Source organism: Telmatherina bonti, assembly GCF_933228915.1.
Source record: "Telmatherina bonti genome assembly, chromosome: 8".
NCBI lineage: Eukaryota > Metazoa > Chordata > Actinopteri > Atheriniformes > Telmatherinidae > Telmatherina > Telmatherina bonti.
Genome location: NC_136626.1, coordinates 14,497,956 through 14,522,259, shown reverse-complemented (window position 1 = coordinate 14,522,259; position 24,304 = coordinate 14,497,956). Strand labels below are relative to the sequence as shown.

At 42.4% G+C, this 24,304-nt stretch overlaps 1 protein-coding gene across 1 annotated transcript in view; it reads left to right on the top strand.

The window, feature by feature from the left end:
- The window catches only part of raver2 (ribonucleoprotein, PTB-binding 2), a gene marked incomplete at both ends in the record, with an annotated part of 98,722 nt that extends 74,950 nt beyond the window's left edge, over nt 1–23,772 (top strand). The window contains 11 exons of the mRNA XM_079244565.1: nt 166–286; nt 10,131–10,213; nt 10,300–10,398; nt 11,075–11,186; nt 13,638–13,963; nt 16,627–16,732; nt 17,773–17,954; nt 18,634–18,744; nt 19,070–19,171; nt 21,532–21,750; nt 23,632–23,772. Coding sequence (XP_079100691.1) covers nt 166–286; nt 10,131–10,213; nt 10,300–10,398; nt 11,075–11,186; nt 13,638–13,963; nt 16,627–16,732; nt 17,773–17,954; nt 18,634–18,744; nt 19,070–19,171; nt 21,532–21,750; nt 23,632–23,772 — 1,602 coding nt within the window. The remainder of the gene's footprint in view (nt 1–165; nt 287–10,130; nt 10,214–10,299; nt 10,399–11,074; nt 11,187–13,637; nt 13,964–16,626; nt 16,733–17,772; nt 17,955–18,633; nt 18,745–19,069; nt 19,172–21,531; nt 21,751–23,631) is intronic.
- Nucleotides 23,773–24,304: the final 532 nt, after the last annotated feature.

The window sequence follows — 24,304 nt, the reverse complement described above, 5'->3', positions numbered from 1 at the left end:
TCTGCTGACATTGCAGACAGATTCTCATGATGTAATCCGGTGTAATGATTACCGTGGCCATCAGAGGCTTCTAATGACAAGATCAAACGCTTACTATACAGAACGCGGCATTTTTTTTTCTTCCAACTTATTGGTATGTTGTTTTCTTTTCTTTCTCTTCTCCAGATCCTGAGCAGTAGGAAAGGTTTGCTACCAGAACCAAGCCTTGCTCAGCTGTTGACCAGCATGACCAACCCAGCCGCCTTGCAGGTCCTCATGAGACCGTACCACAGTGGGAAAAGAGGAGGTAAGAAAAATATGAGAAAGGACTAATTTTTCCTCACGTCTCTTCCTTGATTCCTCCGCTCACTCCGACGTAAAGTTCAGGAGTCCTCGCGAAGACAGGAGGCAAGGATGTTAACATGTGAGAAGTGACTCTAAAGACCTGAAATGGATAGGAGTAAGTAAAGAGTGATCGTTCAGATCACAGCTGGAGATGTGATGAATCCACTTGAAGTTAAATGGGAGGTTAGAACAGCCAGCCACCTGCGCAGTGAAGAGACGGTGGAGTGGACTGTTAGAAAATATCAGAGACAGGAAATATTAAGCAGCATCCAGTTTCTTTATCCACCCAGAAAGTTGTGGCTTATCACTAAAATAGCATTAACAATCTTGTTAAATATGTTAATGAAACTTTGACAGTTATTTGATTGACTTCTCCAAATCTTTGGTTATTTCACGTTTTAATTACAACTCAAAACTTCCATTTTAACCCCTTGAAGCCCGACCCATGAAAAAATGTTAAGTCATATTTTTTTTATATGAGGTCTTTAATTGTCTCTTTAACAAAATGTAACCAAAGACTTAGACATTTTTGGGAATTTATTACCATATGGTATGTCCAAATTTGTATAGTGTAATATTCTGCTCCTCTATTAAGGGGCAGAGGACAGGTATCAGTGTTGTAAGAGAGGGGCTAGGTGGATCCAAAGAGCGGACACTGTCAGGATACAGAGAGAGGTTTATTTGTTCTTCAACAGATCCCTGTGAATTCTTCCAGCAGAACTGCAGAGAATGGCGGACTGGCGAGCAGCAGGAGGCAGGCAGGCAGGCAAGCAGGGGAACAAGTGCACGAGCAGGCAGGCAGGCAGGCAGGCAAAACTGGCAGGCGGTGTCTAGGAACTGGCAGGCTTTCTCGCAGGGCAATCAACAATCTGGCGCTGGATAGCAGGCAGAGCTGGTCTTAAATAGGTTGTGTGATGATTGCTGGGATGTGAATCAGGTGTGCCTCCAGTTCCCAGCCGACCACGCCCACCAGGGAACAGGAATCACCACAGTACCCCCCCCTCAACGGGAGCCACCCAGCAACCGGAACTTCTCGGGATGGACCCGACGGAAATCCCGGACCAGGGAAGGATCCAGGATGAAAGAGCGGGGAACCCAGGCCCGCTCCTTCAGGACCATAACCCTCCCAGTCAACCAAAAACTGGAAGCCCCGGCCGCGACGGTGCACATCCAGAAGACGTCGGACGGTGTACGCCGGGCGACCAGCCACAAGCCGGGCGGGAGGAGGGGGCCCGGAAGGAGGGACCAGAGGGCTGGAAGACACAGGCTTCAACTGGGAGACATGGAAGGAGGGATGAATCCGCATAGATCGGGGGAGCTGCAGGCGAACCACCGTGGGATTGATGACCCGCTGGATCTCAAAGGGTCCCAGGTAGCGGGGAGCCAATTTCTTGGCGTCAGTTCGCAAGGGAATGTTCTTGGAAGACAACCAGACCTTCTGACCAGGAGCGTATCTGGGCTCAGCTGTGCAATGGCGATCGGCCTGGCGTCGACTCCGTTCCCCAGCCTGAAGTAGCGCAGTCCGAGCCGTCCTCCAGGCCCGACGACAACGGCGGATGTGGTGCTGAACTGATGGCACAGCTACTTCAACCTCTTGGACAGGGAACAGGGGCGGCTGGTACCCAAGAGAGCATTCAAACGGAGACAAACCAGAAGCTGAGGATGTGAGGGAGTTGTGCGAGTACTCAACCCAGTCCAGATGGTCACTCCACGATGAAGGGTTGGATTCAGCCACACAACGAAGGACGGTCTCCAGGTCCTGGTTAGCTCTCTCGGCTTGACCATTAGTCTGGGGGTGGAAGCCGGAGGACAAACTGACTGTGGCACCAATGGAGAGACAAAAGGCTTTCCACACCTGTGAAGTGAATTGGGGTCCTCTGTCAGAGACTATGTCAGTGGGCAATCCATGGAGTCGGAAGACATGGTGCACCAACAGGTCGGCAGTTTCCTTGGCCGAGGGAAGCTTGGGGAGAGCGACGAAATGCACAGCCTTGGAAAAACGGTCCACAATAGTCAGGATGGTGTCTTTACCTTTGGAAACAGGTAGGCCGGTAACAAAATCCACTGCAATGTGTGACCAGGGTCTGCTAGGGACAGGCAGAGGACGTAGAAGTCCAGCCGGGGGTCGATGCAATGCCTTACTCCTAGCACAAGTAGTACAGGCAGCCACGAACTCCTGCGCATCCTTCTCCATGGTTGGCCACCAAAACCTGCCTCTGATAAGGGAGAGAGTGCGTGAGGAACCAGGATGACAAGCCAAACGGAAGGAGTGACCCCGCTGGAGGACCAGGGATCGGGCGGTGTCGGGAACGAACAGTCGATCCTGGGGACCAGTACCCGGGTCAGGCTGGTGTTGCTGATCTGCAATGACCCTGTTCTCAACTTCCCATGAGACCGCAGCCACGATGCAGGAAGCTGGTAGGATGGTTTCCACCACAGAGGTGGTGGTCTCAGGGGCAAACTGACGTGAAAGTGAGTCGGGTTTCTGGTTCTTGGAGCCTGGTCTGTATGACAGTGTGAAATGGAACCGGTTGAAGAATAGAGACCAACGGGCTTGGCGGGGATTCAATTGTTTAGCTGACTGCAAATACTCCAGGTTTCTGTGATCCGTCCAAATAAGGAATGGAACTCTGGATCCCTCCAGCCAGTGCCGCCAGTGCTCTAGAGCCAGCTTGATGGCAAGGAGTTCTCGGTCCCCAACATGATAATTGCGTTCCGCGGGGGAAAGACGTCGGGAAAAGTAGGCACAAGGGTGTAGTTTCTGGGTCTCAGAAGATCTCTGGGACAACACGGCTCCTACTCCGGTGTCCGAGGCATCCACTTCCACTACGAATTGGTGGTTCAGGTCAGGATGGATAAGAACTGGGGCTGAGGTGAACAGTTCCTTAAGCTTGTTGAAAGCCTGGGTTGCCGCATCTGACGAGTAAAAAGGAACCGATGGGGAAGTGAGACGTGTTAGGGGGAGAGCTGTACGGCTGAAGTTGCGGATAAAGCGTCGATAAAAGTTTGCAAAACCCAGAAAGCGCTGCAGTTCTTTCACAGAGTTTGGAGTCGGCCAATCCGCAACAGCCTTGATCTTATCTGGGTCAGCTCGGACCTGTCCACGCTCAAAGATATAGCCCAGAAACGAGATGGTATCTTTATGAAAGTCACATTTCTCTGCTTTGACAAACAGACGGTTCTCCAGAAGTCTCTGCAGTACCTGTCTGACATGTTGCTCATGTTCCAAGTGAGTCCGGGAGAAAATGAGGATGTCATCCAAATAAACAAACACAAAACGGTTAATGAGGTCTCTCAGCACGTCGTTGACCATGGCCTGAAATACCGCAGGAGCGTTACACAACCCAAATGGCATGACCAGATATTCAAAGTGGCCGAGAGGGGTTCTGAAAGCAGTCTTCCATTCATCACCCTCCTTTATTCGCACCAAATGATAAGCGTTGCGGAGGTCCAGTTTAGTGAAAATTGTGGCGCCGTGAAGGGAGTTGAATACAGAGTCAAGCAGAGGTAAAGGGTACTTATTCTTTACAGTGATAGCATTTAAGCCACGATAATCTATACAAGGCCTGAGTGAACCATCCTTCTTTGAGACGAAGAAAAACCCAGCCCCTAGGGGTGACGAAGAAGGCCTGATTAGTCCTGCAGCGAGAGAATCGGAGATATACTTCTCCATAGCCTCAGTCTCTGGTCGGGAGATGTTATATAGACGGCTGGTGGGTAATGGCGCCCCCGGGAGCAGATCAATGGAGCAGTCATAGGGTCTATGTGGGGGAAGAGCTGAGGCGTTGTCCTTACTAAAGACCTCCCTTAAGTCATGATAGACTGAAGGAACGGTAGACAGGTCAAGGGGAACAGGTTGGCGGCTGGAAATAAGGGGAGTTGGAACAGCTGAATGAAGGCAGGTAACATGGCAGAAGGAACTCCAGTTAATAATCCTCCCGGTCTGCCAGTCCAGGTGAGGGTTTTGCAGAGCCAGCCAAGGGTGGCCTAAAACCAGAGGGGATTTAGGTGAGTCAACAATGTAAAAAGAGATAAGTTCCTGATGATTACCCGAAACAATCAATTTTAAAGGAAGGGATTGCAGTGTGATGGTGTAAAGGAGACTGCCATCCAGGGCCTGCGCAGATATGGGGGATGAGAGGGTCTTCAAGCTAATATGTAGTGAGCTAGCTAAGGATCTATCCAAAAAATTGGCCTCTGCACCAGAGTCAACCAAGGCATCAACAGAATGGGGAACATTATCGCTGAACAGGACTGCTGGGATGAGAGTCTTAGTGTGGGGAAATACCTCAGAGGATGTGGTCGTCAGTACCCCCACTGCTACTGACGGCCCTGGTCTTTTGATCGGTTGGGACAGAAAGAAATACAATGTCCGGGTAGTCCACAGTAGTAACAGTCACCGAGGTCCTTCTCCTCTGCCGCTCCTCTGGGGAAACGTGCGCTCTTCCCAGCTGCATAGGCTCCTCTGTGGGAGTGGCTGTGTGAGGGAAGGATGGTACTGCTCCAGCGGAACTCTCCTGCTTGTAACCGGATTGGGATCGCCGTTCCCGGTCCCTCTCCCGCAGTCGGTTGTCCACCCGGATGGCGAGGGAAATTAGTCCCTCCAGGGACTCGGGCGTGTCACGGGTTGCCAATTCGTCCTTCACCCGGCTGCTCAGACCGTTAGCAAAGACACCACGGAGAGCGTCATCATTCCACCCTGAATCTGCGGCGGCTGTCCTGAAATCAACAGCAAAGTTAGCCACACTCGTACTTCCTTGACGGAGGCTGAGGAGACGTGTAGCAGACTCTCTGCCTCTTACAGGATGATCAAAAACCTTTTTCATCTCATGGACAAAAGATGAATATGACTGCTGCCTGAAACCCTGTTGTTCGTAGGCTGCTTCAGCCCAATCCAGAGCTCTCCCGTCAAGGAGTCCGATCACAAAAGAAATCTTTGATCGATCCGTGGCGTAGGTGAATGGTTTCTGATCGAATACCAGTGAACATTGAAGCAAGAATCCTCTACATCTGCCTAAATCGCCAGCATACGGCTTGGGATCTGGAATATGCGTCTCTCTTACGGGGTGTGCTGAGTCAGGTTGGTGAGCGGGCAGATTGGGAGCAGGCGTCCGTCGGATCCATTTGGTGGCCAGATTGTTCTGTTCTAAGAGAGGGGCTAGGTGGATCCAAAGAGCAGACACTGTCAGGATACAGAGAGAGGTTTATTTGTTCTTCAACAGATCCCTGTGAATTCTTCCAGCAGACCTGCAGAGAATGGCGGACTGGCGAGCAGCAGGAGGCAGGCAGGCAGGCAAGCAGGGGAACAAGTGCACGAGCAGGCAGGCAGGCAGGCAGGCAAAACTGGCAGGCGGTGTCTAGGAACTGGCAGGCTTTCTCGCAGGGCAATCAACAATCTGGCGCTGGATAGCAGGCAGAGCTGGTCTTAAATAGGTTGTGTGATGATTGCTGGGATGTGAATCAGGTGTGCCTCCAGTTCCCAGCCGACCACGCCCACCAGGGAACAGGAATCACCACAATCAGATTGTGTTCAACAGGAATTTAAGCAAAGCTTTTACCATAAAGTGATGCAAAAATGTCTCAGAAATGTTGTGTATCAAATATGAGATGTTTAGCTTTACAGGGTTAAAGATCAAGATTTAAAATAGCAAGTATACAGCAGATATGAAATGATTCGATATACTTTAAGGACTTCCAGTGTCCTGAACTCTTTTCTGCAGTCTCTGCTTTCCGTTGGGGCTCATAGTCAAATATCCGCTATCTGTCTGTCCTTCTGTTAGGCCCTCGTTTATACGCTGCTGTAATCACCTCATCTTCATTATTTGATGAATGGCTAATCAGGTATTAAAATGAAATCGTATGACATTAGCGGAACAAATGAGAACAGGAAGGAGAGAGGATGGGAGAGGTGGGGGAGCTCTCTTAAACAAGAGCACGCACAATTAAAGTCTAAAATTAGGGCCTTGATTAAATGTTAAACTTTCTGCACCTATTCTGGTGGAAGCTACCATTAGCATTGACGCTTACATTTATTATGAGGAGTTCTTGAGATTCAGAGGTAGCAGGTGTGCACTCAAAAGGCAAAGAAAATGTGTGTCGTCTGGGTTAATGTTGGGTAAAACTTAGTCTAAAGTAAAAAATGCCCTGTGGTTTATTTTTCTGATATGAATACTAAACACAACAAGAGACAATGCAATGCAATGAAATCCTCATCACCATATATAACTCACAGTCATGAGGTGTTTGCAATTGCTCAACTGGTTTTTTTTTTGTTTTGTTTTTTTTTGTTACCTGTTTCATAATTTTCCTATGATGGGACAGCCATAACAAAACCAAAGGCAAGTCCCTAATTCTGATCATTTAGATGTAAGTGGTGAATATAAACCGAAATGATGAATTATTGGTTTGCCAGCTAAGGTATAGAATCCATTTTACATATTGTACACATCTGCTGAACATTATCACACCAAACTGCCATTTACCAGGTCACTGAAAAGAGAAAACTTTGTTCTGTCTTTGGGCAGAGAAGAAAGGCCGGCGTGGACTGGGACACGGTCAGACCAGGCGCGAACACTAACACATGACACCCCAACTCGTATCCTGCATACATGTGCTCACACATATGGACTAAGTAATCACTAAGGCTGATTATTGTAGACCATTATCCACATAAAACTACAAGCCACAAGCCCAGTGTTTTTCTCTGTTCATTCTAGCAGTCAGAACCGGACTCGTATGCTAATATGTAGAGATAAACAACACAATTCTATCATTTTGTCAGCCAATCCTTTAGATGCTAGTTTACTATAATACACCAACAGCAATATTTGCTGCTCAAGTAAAACATAGTGGTCAACCGCAACTTCACCTCATGATTTATGTAACATTGGAAAATGAAAAAGTCATCACAACTTCGACAGATAAAAGACTTTGCAACTTTAGGAAGAGTTCCCAAACTTTATTATGCAGCAACCCACCTGCCGAGGACCCGCCTAATAGTTTGTGCAGAAAGGATAGCCATGTCATCACTATGTAAACAGAAACACACCCAGAAGCACACACTTCATATGGAGTTCTCATCATTTACAACCAGATAAACACAATGATGAAGTTCAAAGGTTTCATCATCAGTATTTAACCTGGACTGATAAAATGTTCCTTATTGGCACAGTTTTGCACCTGTTTCTGAGTTGGACAAGGACAGATGAGGACAAATATGGACCTGTGTTCAGATCCAGCAGCCAAAATATGAAAATTTCCACCTGTCAGTTGAACACAGCTCATTATATTAACAAATATTTTATCTGTTATACAGGAAATCCCATTCAGGACCTACTTTATATCCACATTAGGAATAACTAGTAGCTTTATGTTTGAGCCAACGGCTGATACAGCAGCACTGCAGCAAACCGCAGCAACAACAGAATGAAGTCTTGCCAGCAAGTAGTACCAGAATCATTAATACAGCTTCATGTAAAAGGTCATGAAGAATCTCCACTTGGGATCGTCATGTGATGTTCAGCTATAAATCTGCAGCTCGTCACCAGCTGTCTCACCTGTATTAACCAGTCTGTTGCTCTGAGTCCATTTGCACCACCACCTTCTCCATCCTTTTGGCTGTTGTGCCTCCGCCTGCATTTCTCGTGTTAAGTAATTATCACCTTTTTTTTTTTTTTCTTTAAGCAGGCCTTTGTGGCCACTTAGGCATTTAATTCAGCATTTGCAGTATGATGTCACAGCAGATATATGCATGCTAATTCAAGCTGTGAAAAACTATTTAAAAAAATGTAAAAATCATTTCATTAAACTCCTCAGGACAAACTGGACAGCCTATGAAAAGTGGACATGTATGGGGAGAAGAGGACATTTGGTCACCTATCCTATGGCCTCCGTCCATCCATCTATTTTCTTTCAGTTACCATGCATCGGGTCATGTAGGCAACAGGTTTAGGAGGGAAGCCCAGACAGCCCTCTTCCCAACAACACTCTCTAGCTGTTGTATCATAAACTATAAACCAACAAAGATTATTAAATGAATGGAATATAACCTCGTTACATATAGATTTAACCTACCTTTTAAACCTTTTGTATACCTCCACCAGTTGAAGTTGATAACCATGGTAATACCGTTGGTATTACCTAAAATGTGTTTTCCTGGTTGACAACTTTTATTAATAGGAAGGCCAAACAGTAAAAACTTAAATGCCCAAATAAATTTGCAGATAGTCTGCTATGAAATCTGACAGAAGCCTTGTCAACAAGTCAATACTCCTCCTCCTCCTCCTCCTCCTCCTCCTCCTCCTCCTCCTCCTCCTCCTCGCCTTCCGGCTTTGTCCTTTTGTCAGTGCATCACACCTGCTCCCACCTACCAGTCCAGTACAGAAGCCATATTCACACATATTCATTGGGACATATTTATTTTATATTTATATTTATTTTATATTTTATCCGGGCTCGGGACCGGCCCTCAGAGAACACTGGCTTGTGCCTCCCTCTGAGCTGCATCGTGGGGGGGCTTGAGCCACTGTCCTTCCGACTCTACCTCCTGAGCCACAGCCACCCCCATCATGTCAATTCTGGCTTAACTTTAGATAATTTGATTCTGCTTTGAAATGAGGTTGAGTCTCATAAAGCTCATGAGTATTATGAGTATTAATTTACTCACATGTGATGATCAACCACAAAGAAAGTTAGATGCACCAGAAAGTCCCGAACCGGTTTTCACACAGCATGACGATACCACGCATCTGCATCTTTACGGATATATTTTTATAATACAATCGTGGTGTAGTTAAATGCTCAGCCTGGTTTAAAATGTGCTCTGCTGTGCATGTAATCCTACTAAAAAATGTAGGAAATTCTTTTTTTCTGCAATAACTCTGCATAATACAATCCCACATGCATATAGTTTACTGGCTGTTGCCAATCACATATTTCCGTATATGAAACACAGTTGTTCTGGGGCTGCAGTGGCTCAGGAGGTACAGCAGGTTGTCCAGTGACTGTCAGGTTGGCAGTTTGAATCCTAAATTAATCTGTTGTTGTGTCTAGCTGCCATGTTTCCGTCAGTATTCACTGATCCAGCTGTGGCTACACATGTAGCTTACCATCCCCAGTGTAATGTAAAGCACTTTGGGTGTCTTGAAAAGTGCTATAGAAAACGAATCTGTTATTATTTCAACAAGTTTCATGGCTATTTTACATTTTACAAAGTACATGGAATATTACACACATTATCTACTACATTGGTCCATCAACAGCTGTCGTGCAACTGGCTGACACCATTTAGGGAGAGCTTCACACATCAGTTGATATAAACAAATTTTTTTTAAAAACACAATAGAAGTGTAATAGTATGTTTTAAAAAGATTTAAAAGAAGACACTTTCTCTGCTGACATAATTTCCTAAGGCAGCTCGGTCCAGATGTTAGGGGCTTTGACAGCGACTGCTTCGCACCTTTGGTGTTGTATCAAGTTTCTAGAACAAGTCCTCTGCCAGAGGATCTAAGACTTCATACAGGTTCATGGAGCATGATATGTTAAGAAGACAAAAGGCCATGAGCAGCTTTAAAAGTCAATGGCAAGATCCTAAAATTAATTCTTCAGCATACTGGCAGCCAGTGCAAAGAGACCATTACAGGAGTATACTGGTTTTCTTGTGGAGGTTGAAGCACATCTGCGTGGTTGCTTGTACTCGTGGTGACTAGTTAGAAGCTCAACTAGTCTTTTAGTGAAGAAGGAATTTTAACGAAAGAAAACAGAAAAGTGAAGCATTGATTGTTTTTCTTTGTTTTGTGTGTTTCTAGGGAAATACGGGCGTCACACCAGCCAGCCGTTCCTCAGACCACCCCTCACTACAGCTCTGCTCACACTGGGAAAAGCCCACCAGGTTATAGCAGCTCCTTCTTGCTGTATTTTTTTGGTGTGTGTTTATGTTTGTTATAGAAATCTCTTCTTTTTTTTCTGTCTCTACAGAATGCCATGGTCGGTAACGGACTTGTCCTCCAGAATCTGCTGCACATGCAGCTCGCGCAGCAGCAGCTTCTCCACATCAAAGACAAACGCATCAGCAGTGTAAGACAGCTGTTTGTGTGTAAATGATTATTTGCATAGGTTAGTAAGGAAGGTAGCTGTGGGCACTGGTGGATGTTCTCTCACATTTTTATCTTCGGCACTTAATGCATAATTAAACCAAACCATTCTCAAATCCCGCAGCTGTTAGCTGCTGAACTTCTGCTTAACATTTTCATATGCATGTTTTCTTTTAAAATATATCTAGAATATTTTTCATTTGTTTTTTGTTTTTTTTTTCATAATCACTGCAGTCTTCCTGACCCTCAAACACCCCACTGCCTTGAATAATACAACTTTTCTGTACTTGACATTTCTTTATTCTTAATTTATTCTCATTTTTTCTTTCCTTGTATATCTAAAAGCTACACAACTGTGAGTAACGGTGCAGAAATGACCAAGTAGAAGTCTGATTATGAAAAAAGGGTTGTTTTGTATTCCAGCTCTTGTCTTTACAGTGTAAATTCATTTGCTAATTTGTGTGGACGCACTTTAAAAATGAAATTTTTTTTAGGCTTGATCTGGGTTGTTTTTTTGTTTTTTTTTTCCTAATAAGAGTTGAATGTTGCTGTTCTTTCCTGCCTTAATTCTCCAAGTCCTTATATCTTCTCTGCTTTTTTATTAATGTAAAATCTTTTTTGTTTGTTTACATTCGCCTACACCCCTTTCACGTCATCAGGTTTCCAGTCTGCTCGGAGACCCGTCCAGGCTGCTGATGCAGAAAGCTTTGTCCCTGCGGCCTCCAGGCCTCATCCCGCTGGGGAAAGGCCTTCTGGGAGACTCGCCAACAGGTGAGATGATCCCAGGCCTGAAACAACCTTGTCTAATCTCTGCAAACGAAAGAGATCACCTATAAAGTTATTTTTTAGGTTGCATACGTTTTCTCCACTGAATTCAAAGCAAATCATTTAACTTCTCAGAGCTGTTCAGCTTCTCTGTGATGGACTTGTTATAGTATTTATTACCACATACTAAGATAATATATGTTAATTAGAACTAAAAAGAGAAATGGGAGGAAATGCATCATGACATATTCCTACAGCAGCATAACTAACGAAGGAAGGATAAAGTGGCACCAAAGCTGATCTTAACTATAAGTTAAAAGTCTAATCTCAAAGGAACAGAGGGAGTCTGCTTGCTAAATCCAAGCTGAGAGCTGGTCCAACTGGGGAGCTTGATAACTGAAGGTTCTGCCTTCATCAGAAGTTGCACTGCAGCATTTTGGCTTTTCAGGACATTTTGAACAAAAGTGTTTTTGGAAGATGTTAGGTCAACACTGGAGATTAAAGGGAATCATTGCTTCCTGATGTAAATATCAGCTGATTTTTCTTTTTCATTTATTAGTGAAATGGGAAAGGGGAAGGGGGTGACATGTAAGTCCAATTTTTTTTTTTTTTTTCTGGGAGCATCAGTTGTTTTCAGATACTTTGAGTACAACTTTCACACTTTGCGAACCTCTCTGTGACTCTTGGAGCCCCATGCATGGGGTCAAAGTACTCCTCCAAAACGTCTCTCCCATCAGTAAACATATGTTAATAAGTGTCAGTGAATGCTGAATGTCTGGGTTGTCAGGGCTGAATGCTTCAGTTGTACATTACTGTACAAAAACATCCCCAGGAAGCTGCAGTACATTTACAATTCAAATATCCAGCTGAGAACAGCCATGTTCCTTTCCAAATGGAAACAATATACAGCATGTTGTACAAAGAGTGCACACACATTCAGTGTGTCCGTGCACTAATGTTTCTGTTGGTCTGATTGCATGAGTATGAGTTTTCAGTTGTGTGTGTGTGTGTGTGTGTCTCTAATGTGGGGCTTTTATCAGTGTCTGATGGGAATGTTAGCTTAAGGCTTGTTAGAGCTGATTCCTTTATTGTACTATAGAGGCAGTTTGTCACAGCATTATTGGATTTTTAATAAGTATCACTGTGTGTGTGTGTGTGTGTGTGTGTGTGTGTGTTTATTTATTCACCTTTAGTGTTTATGTGTGTCTTGAAAATATGAGTAGTATTTTATGCTGCGTTTTATTTAGTTTTTCTTTGTGTTTATGTATGCATGTGTATATTTGTGTTATTAAACCCTGGAATGTGGAAGATACTGGGAGTGTGCAGATAAGTGCTGAGCCGTAAATAAACATAAGTGATGATGTATGAGCAGGAAACCCACTCGCGAATATTAGAGAGACGGTGAGGCGCCGTCTGAGTGGGGTTTTTTTTCTATCCAGAGGAGACAGATGCTGATGGTCATCAGTAAAAGCCATTTTATGTGTTTATCTGGTATCTCTCTTCACCCACCTCCATTTTCTTCTTTTAATTTCCTTTACTTGTTTTTTTTTTTTTTTTAACATCGTCTTTTTCAGTGTGTGAGCGTTTTTGTTCCCCTTTTTTTTTTTTTTTTTTTTTTTTTGTTACTTTTTTCATAACTCTTCACTGGCCCACCCACAAATCAAGATTTCTCCAAACATCAACCACTGAACAGGCTTCTCTAAAGGCTCTAGACGCTTTGATTTATCGTCTCATTTTCTTCTGTTTGTTGCAACTAAATCATGAAATGTGTACAAGGATTTTTTTAAATTTCTAACTTTTATTGTTCTAAAAATATGAAGCCTTTTATTACTGTGTTAAGGACATGGAAAGTTATTTAACAAGCCTTGATTTGTGCGGTGAGCAGCCAAAAGCCAAGAGCTCAAGTTTCCAAACAGTATATAAGACGACTGTTCTACCAGCTTGAAAGTTGCTGGTTCGATTCTAGTCCGTCCCCCCCCCCCCCCCCCCCCCCCCCCCCCCCCCGACTACATGGCCTTGAGCAAGACACTGAACCACTTTAAAAAGGGCTTTGACTTGAGATGACTACTAAAGTGGTAAAGTCCATTTATGCATGATATGTCACCATTTGCTTTCAACAAAGCAAAATGTTCAACCAAAGATAAATGTACATATCTTATCTGAGAAACCACAAAAAAACAAGAGTAGGTTATCTTAAAATTTTTTATTTTTGTTGTAGTTTTTCCCAATCAACCACTTTAAGGAGCTACATGTTGCTTACAAACTTATAACCTTCTAAAACTATTTCGGCTGACACTTCAGCATCAGGTTTTCAGCAATAATAATCAAAACTTCCACCTTTTTTAGCATTGCAGTTTTTCTGTAACAGCAAATTCTTCTTTTTAATGTGTTTCCTCCTCATAATGATTTACTTTTCTATTTTTATTTCTCATTCTTTTTTCCTGTTTTTTCTTCCAGAGTTGGGCCAGGAGACGATTCCACCTTCCTCCCACAGTGCCTCAGTAGTGGTATCTGCAGCAGGTGTGATGCCGTATCTCCAGGCTCGAACGGGAGGAGACCAAAACATCACAACGCCTTCTGCTTCCACTTCTTCTGCAAACTCCTGCGACAGGCAGCCAGCCCCCCCAGGGACGATGGTGAGCTCCCAGCCGCAGGGACAGAGCTTTCCCTTGGGTATGAATAACTGCGGTCTTGGTGCACCTCCAACTAAACCCCCTGGAGGAGCATATACATCAACAGGTCACCAGCACATCAGCTCAGATGGCAGCAGCCTGACTAACATGGTGAGCCTGGCCAAAAGCCCACATGTAGAAATTAAAAGGTTCTATTATCCCACTCTTCTGGCTCTAATTACACATCTTAACATTAATTCAGCAACATAAACAACATATACTCTTTTCTTGTGCTCAATTTCTTATTTCAGCAGTAAATCAGCCACTTCAGGCATGCTATTTGTAGATCACGTACAAAAGATTTTGTTTATTAGATTAAAAACAGATTTGTATATTAATCCATTCTTTGTTAGACAAACATAGAAAATATTGTTACTGCTGTATCAGCATTCACAATATGAACATCACAAAGACAAATGCAATATAATTTACTTAAAACAGGACAGGTACAGGTGTGTTTATGAGGGCTGCATTTCTATGAGAAGAAATTCAGTTAATTACGCACAGGTAGAATGAAGCCCCAATGAATGCACCTGGCTTGTTTGCCATATATTTGAGTGTTTGTTCCTATCTCAGGTCATACCGTCACGCTAATATTCCACAGCAATATTCAGATCTTTTCCTAATTCTTTGTTTCGTCATTTTCCTAGTCTAACTCTATTAAATCCATTTTTTTAAATAAAAGTAAAATAACCCTAATTGAACATCTGACTGTAAATTTAAAAACAAAACAAAACACAAGACTAAAAGTCAGCCACTAACTTAAGATCAAAGCTGTAAATTATTGATCTTTCCAACAAATCCATGAATCTGTGTTTTGTTCACTTATATTGAGTTCACACTGAGTGTAAATCTGACTCCAAGCCGGATGGCACAGAAGTTTGGCTTCTCAGTTTGTGTGTTGCTAGGTCTGCAGTTTTAGCCAAAAAACAATTATTTTGTTTTTTCTTGTTCTCATTATAAATGCATACACAGACTGGCTTTCTTCTCCAGCTAATTCTGGCATCGCTGTGTTGAACGCAGAATGTTTAGCCCTTTAGCTGCAGGGGCGAGGTCACGTTTACTCACCTTATTTCCACAGTTTTCCTTTGTCATGCATCTGTGATTTTACTCTTTTTCCCAAAATGATAGAGGAAAAAATTACATTAACAGTCCAGTAATGCAACACAACACACAGTCCTTGGGCTTTTAAAGACTACATAACTTTCTGACTTTTAAAACTCCATGCCTTTGACTCATTTTCAAGGCACTCCGATATTTCTTATGTATTATTCCTTTAGCTGCCGTTGCCTTGACGTATCCCAAGGCTGAGAAACCTCACAACTTTTTTTTTTTTTTTTTTTTTTTTTTTTTTAATCTCATCACATTACAACTGTGTTTCACACACTGATTCAGTCAGTCAACATTGCACTGATATTTACTGGCTGGAGAGAGGTCAGAAAAGAGACAGGGTGCAAGCAGTTGCTAAATTAGCCTTTGTTATGGGGCGCCAAAGCTCAGCAGTCAGACTTTAACATATTTAAAGCTAGAGATATCCAAATAAATTTTTATTATTTTCTGAACTATTCAATTACTATTTATAGTTGATATTATATGAAGATCATTGAGACTTATTTCTGACCCATGTTCATGATGAGTAAAAAGGTGTATAACCTAAAGATGCCTAAAGATGCACGCAGAGCCACTGGACTGTTTTATCTGTGAGCTCTGCACTACTGTTTGTGCTTAAGAGTTTTTCTCTGCGTGTCTTTTTTAATTTCAGTCCCTAGTATTACTTACTGCTTTGTCAATATATCTGGACGGCATGTTGTTGTATAGAAAGAACATTTTGGCTGGTAATATGGTGTTGTGGATTCAGTGACCCCACATTTATTTTAATTCCTGCATTTTCATAAAACCAACTAACAATGTAGCTCAGTACAGTGGAAGTGTTATGATTTTGTACAGATGCTAATTGTAACCTCTTGCGGGGCGAAAGTCTTCCCTTATTACTCATGCATTTATTTTCCATACTAACTGAATTATATTTACTTGCTCTTCATTTTGCAGCAACAATCCTCACAATTCTTATTCTTTCAAATATAAGCTTTTCAATAAAGAAATTAATCTACTTGCTGTCAATGCTGCTTATCATCCTTAGCTACGCTATCTTTCAGTCTTTCCATCCTATCTTTATTTAAGTCCTCACTCTCTCAACCTCACTGAAAACACTCAAACACAGGGAACATGCAAGCAAACACTCTTAATCCCTGGAGGACTCTTCCATAGAGAGAATCCTCACAATGCACCTTTCTCCCGCCCGTATTTTCTGATACAGTATGAAAACTTCTGTCAGCCCTTCTGCCTCCCCAGCTGTCTCTCTGGCTCTGACAGCTCGTGCCAACCTGTCTCTGCACCTGCATTTGCTTTCTCCTTGACTAGGCCTTGATTAAATCCAGCACTGCTATGCTACTCTAACCCGCTCATTCGTTATATGTCAGTGTGCAGACATAATCACAGTGCTAAAGTTCTTCAGGGAACTAATTCCCGTCCCGTCGCCGTCTTCTGGAAAGTATTTTAATAGAGCGAAAGTGTAATTAACAGAGAAGAATCCGCAAAGGTTCCTGCTGCCTCTTCAGCTCCTCGACACCTTAAAAATTCTAATTTAAAGCCTTATGTAGATGACTTTTAAACAACTCGTGAACAGAAAGACTGAAGTTTTTGCGTGTCTTTACATGCAGATTAGTCTACTTGTAAATAATGCAATTAAAATTCATCTTTTTTTTTTTCTTTAGACTAATACTCAGAGTTCTTTACTGGGAGATCCTCCTAAGGAAGTGAGACTGCCCTCTAATCCCTACCTGAACCTGGCCAGTGTAATGCCCGGAGTTGTTCTGCAAGGTAAGCACAAAAACAAGCAACGAATATTAGCATCTGGATCAGTTACTAATGTTATCTTGGTTGACAAATCTTTATTAATTGGAAGGCATACAGTAAAAACTAAAATACAGTGTTTTTCTTTCGTATATATTATGTTTGCACAGAGAGGATCAACCATGCAGTACTACTTTTCTGGAACTGTCTTCTATTTACGACTGAATTGTCTACATGTTGAAAACATGGCGTACAAAGCTACTAGTTAGCTCCTTCATCTATGGAAGGCAGATTTCATCAGCAGGGATTCACAGCAGTAATTCTTAATGCCAGTAGTGACAAAGAGTCAGAAAGTCAAGGCGGTTCGGCAGTCTTAGACATTTTACTGCTGTAGATTCACATGCCCTGCATGTACAAAGCTGACTTTTCCTTGTAGCCTTGTAACAATTTTGAAGCTCTGCAAGTTCAGGTGAAAAGGTGATGTTTTCCTACACTCTGAACATAAACTCCAGTCAATCTGTTTGATCCTGAACAGCAGCAGAATCTCCGATCAGAACAGTTGGCAATGCAGAAACTCAATAAACAGCTCAAGTAATCTGACCAAAAGCTAAAGATGCTGACCCAGACCCCAAGCTTTCTAGATCCTGTTTCAGTGGAACGTCCAGTCAGATTTTACTGAGAAAACAATGTTTCCACTGTTGTAAAACTGGAAGACCTCACAGAAGTCCAGGAATCCTCAGAAATGCACCCAAAGGTCAGCAATGTTTCAGCATCATGAGGTGAACCTGTACTTACTGTAAGGTGGGAGATTTTAATGCACTGGCTCATGGGGGACACGGTATCGGCTGAAGAAGTTTCTGCTGATGTAGCTTTCATTTTAACTGTTGCCTTCCAGTCTGGAGGAACATACGTTTCACAGTCACCTTTTCTAGCCAACAAGAATTCACATTTTGTTATTTTAATAAAAACAAAAAATAATAATAATAAAAAAACAGGCTGTTTGGAGAATTTTCAGTTTATTCTGCAAGTTTTTGCACCTGAATCCAGACAATGTTCCACTTTCTCAGGGTCGGTGGCGAGCAAAGCCCAGGGAGGACAGCCAGGCTCGGGGCCATTTGGCAACCCGGTCACACCTGTTGTGTCCCAGGGATCCAACTCCTTCTCCCATAATGCGACAGCTACAGCTCCCGCCCCGTACACCCCCGATACCTCCGCTGACTACAGCCAGTACAACCAAGCCTACACACAGGTACGACACAAGCAGACTGGCTATGCTGATAGAAACGAAGACATGTGCTAATAGATGGGTCATGTTCACATTTTGTCTTAGCAAGGGATGAAGTGATGTAAATGATGAGCTGTAACCAGGGCAGGCAAGGAAACGGAGGGGATGAGAATGCGTTTGGATATTTGGACAGACAGAATGAAAGTAGATTTGGCAGTGAGCGCTGTGTGTCTCCATCTGTCCATGCTTCCCTCCTTTCTCAACCTTCCACTCAAAACAAGTCATGAAGCCCTCCTACTGGCTGTTTGTCTGCTTCTCTTGTCTTCCGTTTCTTTCTCTCCTGTCACTCTGTTTCTTCTCTCCACTTGTCTTTTTGCCTCCTCCAGCAGCAAGTGACATATCTGATATTTTGCAGCGAGAAGAAACCCAATTTTAAATGTTAATTACAGTCTACTCTTCCAAACAAATGAGTCATGATTAGATAGCCAATAAAACGGTTCGTTTAATTTGTCTGGAAAGACAAGACAAAGGAAGAAAACAAGGGAGAGCTGTCAGCAAGAACAATGGTGAACGAAGGATGACGAGAACAACGAGAAGAGGGAGGCTTAAGACCCTCAAGGACAAGAAAATGCCTGAGCAAATGCTATCTGTGTGCTCTGTTCAGTCTTCACCTGATATTTGCTTGTGGGTTTCTTTGTCATAGGAGGCCATGCAGCAGTGGTACCAGCAGTACCAGGCAGCACAAACACACACCTACAACGCTGCTGCTCCGCAGGAGAGCACATCTGCAGATTACAGCAAGGAGCACATGCAGGTAACACACACACACACACACACACACACACAGTAACTATGTTGGTCATTTCCAATCAGTAAAACATTCACATACTTTATATAAAATCTTAAAGAAAACTAAACCCATTAACTTTTTAAAGAACAGTTGAGAACATCATGCCTTTAAGAAGTGAGAGAAGTTCAAATCCAGCCAAGGTTTATTCAAAAGAATGAAAACACCAATAAAACTATTGAAACTGTTTTAATGACAGCTAGAATAATCTTTTTTTTTTTTTTTTTTAAATTTCACAATACTTTAGTTATGATAAATCAGGATGTGAACCTGCAGCCTTTTTGTCTTCCAGGCTCCTGCAGCAACATCTTACGGGGACTACAATTCCTACATGCAGGCTGTGACTCAGTACTACACTCAGCCTGCAACAGCTAACCAGAACTACGCTAGCAAGGTATGCGAACACAGACGGACATGCCATGTCAAAGTGAGGCCTTAGATTTTTTTTTTTCATATTTATTTGGTTAATTTCTGTGACAAAGACATTTTTATTTTGTTACTACATTCAACAGAAGTTGGGTTTCTGTCAGTATTTTTTTTTTTTACACATTGTCCAAATTCAGTTCTAAAACAGATGGTTGGATTTGAAGAAATTTAGAAAAAAAGGTGTATGTGGTGTCAGACTTTTCCAGAACAGATATTACAACATGAACAATCTCATTCATCCATTCAAGAATAAACATGTTCAACACATGCTTCGAAGAATAACGCCAACACTCCCGGTTTGATGCAAGTAAATTGTTAATAATTGAATCATTCTGCTAAGGGTAACGGTAGCTGTGAAGGAGACATGAAGCTTAATTCAGCCATCTCTGTTTTCCCATGGACTTTTTGTTTTTGTGTTGCAATGTTCAAAAAGTTCAACATTATCCTCAAATGGCACTGACGGATTTTCCACATGATTTAGGGAGCAAATAAAAACTGTTTTCCCTTTTTAAACAGATTGTTCTAATTCAGTTTAGCTCACAACAAAAAGTAAGTAAAGGTTTATTTGTATAGTTAGCTCACAACAAAAAGTCAGTTTATTTATATAGCGCCTTTCTAGATAAAAATCACAAAGCACTTCACAACGAAACACAAAAAATTAAAACATAAAAAAAAAAAAGGAAGAACATCAAAACAAATAAAACTAAGTAAAAGCAAGATTAAAAAGATATGTCTTAAGCTGCTTTGTAAAAGAGATCACCGACTCAGCCGATCTCAGGCAGAGAGGAAGGGAGGTCCATAAAGCAGGGGCCATTTCTCCGAAGGCTTTTCCACCTTTTGTTTTAACCCGTGTTTAAACAAACCCTGGTCAGCAGATCTAAGAAACCTGCTGGGAACATAAGGCTTTAAAAGGTCTCTAATATAGCAAGGCAATTGGTTATGAAGGGCTAGATAAGGTCATTTAACAGAAAAGAAACAACCCAACAGCTCCCTCTAAAGTAGCACTTTGTGACAGAACGGACTGTGTGGTTGCAGTTTTCCAGATCATTTGGAAAAAGTTTGAGATTTTACAACTTCTGCACGAGTGGGTTTTCTTTTTATGAGCCCTGTTTATTCCATCTGCATCAGTCTAACAGCTGATATGAACTTTTACGTTATTTGGATTCTGTGGGCGTCCATATCACAAAACCTGAAGCTTTTATGTGAAACCAAATCTTGAAACTAAACTTGAGCCAAAGCACTTTCCATCCTGTAGAACTATCTGTGCTGCATGCCTCAGATCTGCAGGCTGGCATTTACACAGGATTTGTCTGCATGTTTATTTGGAGAGGATGACCTCTCTGTGTGACACGGATACCCTCTTAGAGGGAACACATCACTCTGCACCCAGCAACTGATACCAGCCATCTCCACACACAGCCAAGTCCAAGTTTATCTGCTCTGTTTGTGTACACATGGATCACCAGTGCTGTAGACGCATAAATCAGTTTACGGTCACACTACATAACTTTCTGATCTCTGTGCTTCTGATTCGTTTTATGGTACACTGATATTCATGATGTACTTTGCTGGAGATGTTGTCCTGCCTTTCCCAGCCCTTTTTGTTTCACTTTACAAAACCATGTCACATGCCAGCATCATACTGACATACTGGCCATTTTGAATGCACACAGTGGCAAATTTATTTAAAAAAACACACACAAAAGCACACATACACACATACACACACACACACACAACCGAACATTTATTCTCAGGGACAGCGAGGAAAAGACAGAGAAAGAAACTGCAACATATAAGACAAGAGTCAGCATGGGACTCACTTTTACTGATAAGAGAGCGCTCAGAGTAGAGATGGGATGCAAGATAGATGCTGAAGAAGTTGTCATTAAGGATCCCCAAAGTAACTAAATCTGCCAAAATTCAGTAGTTAAAATAAGTTTCCAGAATGAATTCATGTTAAGGTTTTTGTGAAAAGTTTGCTTAAAGCTAGTGTGCCTGCTTGTTCGACTTTATCTTATTTTCTTTTTTTATTTATTTATTTATTTAAACAGTATTGGAACCTGACTGAGCCTGAGCAGATATTTGTTTTTCTCATAGCAACCACTAGAGGGCAGAAAAGTTAGCAAATAAATAATTCAGAGATTAAATGGTCTTTTGATTGGAAAGTATTTTCTGAAAAAAAAAACAACTAGTTTTTCAGTTCAGTACAAAACTGAACTCCAGCTTTGATATTTGGAGCTCATTGTTTTTTTTCCTTTTGGGTCTTAATATGGTGTCTTTTGCAGTATTGAGCATTGATGATTTCTGTGTGTGTCTTTATTGCAGGAGGTAGATGTGTGTAAGCCTCTGGGAGTTTCTTTGCATGCGGTGAGTAACGCTGCAGCTCCGCCCCCGGCAGTCCTACCCGCCGCCGCCGTGCTCCCGGCGTACAGCGCCCTGCCTTTAATGCCCGGTTTCCTCGGGGCACCACACCCAGCGGCAGCCACACCAAACCCGGTCACACATGCACACACTGCTGCCACAGACTGGAACACCTACTACTATGTGAGTTACAAGAATCCTTGTTGCTGAAAAGAAAACAATCCTCTTGTCTTTTTTTCACTCTTATGAAACAACTCAGGTGCTTCAGCAGCGATGCTGGTTGTTGACAGCAGACTTTTGTAAGCAGGAATTATTGGTCATTGTTGAATCGGCGACTAACTTCTGCATACTTTGTGTAACAGGCTCATCCTCTTGCAAATAATAAACATGAATACAGATGGTTTACGCAGCTGTGCTGTATGACTTCATCAGTGACCAGGACACCGTTGTTTGCTTTAAAACTAAATTACAGAGAATGAAACAAAAATGGCTTTTTTTTTTTTTTTTTTTTTTTTTTTTTTTATAACTCCGGCTGCCTCAAAATGAAAGCAAACAAACCAGTGGAAAAATTGTTGAAAAATGAAATGTTGTTGATGTGAAATAGCTGTTGTCGAGAGTGCATTATTACTGTAGTAGTGATCTGTGTTCGCCTGCAGGGAGGACCAGGCCTTTCTCTGAGAGCTGGAGAGTCTTTTATCACATTTTGATAAGACATTAGTGCCATTTTGCCTTTTCTGCTGCAGTTTTATCTCGTTTTTCTTGGAGAAAAGCATATTATGTAAATGTAGGACAATTCTGAGTCTGTATTTATGTAAAGTGTGCAGGTGTAAAGGTGACTGTTTATTGTGTCAGGCCCACACAGTACCAACAATAAGATAAAAAGTGGGGTATGCTCTTGTCAGCTGTTATGTTTTTACCTTGGATGATTTTTTTTCACACTTAAAATAAAAGGAACTTGGCGTGAAAACGCAGGCAACAGAGCCCATGAAGAAGAGTTTTTCCCCCTGTCAACTATTAGCCGCAACTAAAAAAAAGAGAAGGGAGCCAATATGGACTTATGTTACAACCTGGTTCGCATGGGGAGGAGATGCAGCATAAAATAAAGATGCCCAGATGAAATGTGGAGTAACAGGGATGTTATTATCGCAGGTGGACATAAAGACAACAGACAGGAGTGATGGGAAGGTGGTGCTGCTTAAATCAAAGAAGACAATCAAACAAAATGGACTAAGTTAAAGTAAAGCAGCAGTTAGTCTGATTAACAAACAAACAAACAAAGTAACAGAAACTCTGACTGCACTAACCACAAAAAAAACAAGTGGAAGCAGCACAACTAACTAATATAACAACAAGCAAAACAACTGCAAGGTGGCCCTGTCGCCACACAATTCACAATTACAAGAGTCTGACAAACAAGAGGCAAACCTTAAAGACTCCACTTTAGACCTGAGTCTCCCAACAAAGGCTAAATAGGCCGGCTGTCGATATGAGAGGGGTAGTTAGAAAGACGAGCGACAGCCGTAGGAACTTTAAACAAATAAATAAATTAGTCTTAAATCTTGAATGGGACTGCAAGCATACACCTTGTAACAAAAGCTGCAAAAACCACTGAGAAAGGCAGTGCAGAAGATTCACAGAGGGAAAGCATGCTGACGTAAAGCAAGCAGATCCAGACGTCTGAGCTGAGTCTCGTCTCCTAGAAGCTTTATGTTTGTTTGTGCAGACAGCCTTTGTGGAAAAACTCTTTCTGGAGCTAAAAGCTGTTAAGTCTAAAACAAATGTGCATTCATGCAAATTTAAACAAAAATGGTTTATAATTGTTTCAAAATTGCCTTGTGCATGTAAACATTTCTTTTAAACTTTTTTTTTTTCCATTAAAAACACGGCCAGTGTGATATAAATGTGTCCAAGAAGATGCTGTTTTCATATCTTTAAAGTTTTGAAACAAAACTTGTCTTTCCATCAGTAACTTTCCAGCTTCTACCTTCAAATAGTCTTTTTTCACATATAAATAGACCTGTACTTAACCTTCCGTCTTCTCTTTCATCATGTCTGTCTTAACAGAACCAGACAAGGGGCATCAAGAGGGAGTATCCTCAGCTGGCAGTTCCAGAGGTGGCATCATCAGAGGCTACCTACATCGGGCAGCACTCCCAGGGCCTTGGGGGCCAGTACGCAGACTACTTTAAGAGGAAGAGGCTCTGAACGAACCAAACCACCTTAAAGCCTATAATTTAGAGAGGGAAGCACAATCACCTGGATGTCATAGCTCCCTCTAGTGGCCTTTCTGTGGCTGCCATTTTGCACCCCAGCAGTAGGTACTAAGTCAAATAGTCAGGGTTGCAAATGGCTTAAGTGAAAGCAAGCCATAGTGCTCTTTGATTTTGGCACTTACATATGCGTACATACACAGTGTTGCTTTTGTCCTGTTCAAGCCTTAAATATTTAACTTAAACCGTTGTTTCGAAGCCGATGTGTTAACCGTACCTAACTACTATTATCTTGTACATTTTCTTTTCTAATATCATGTAAACTAAAGTATCTGGTATCCGTATGTAAAAGCTGCTTTTGTATTTGCAAGCAGGTGATCTGTCCTGCCCGCTTCAAGCTGTCTAAGAACTGGTCTTACAGTCAGGACTCTCCCTCTCCGCCTCCCTTTTCCAGAAGACTAAACATGTCTGATGTTGCACACTCACGCTTTGATTCTTCAGTCAGACTGACATCTGTTTGCTCCCGC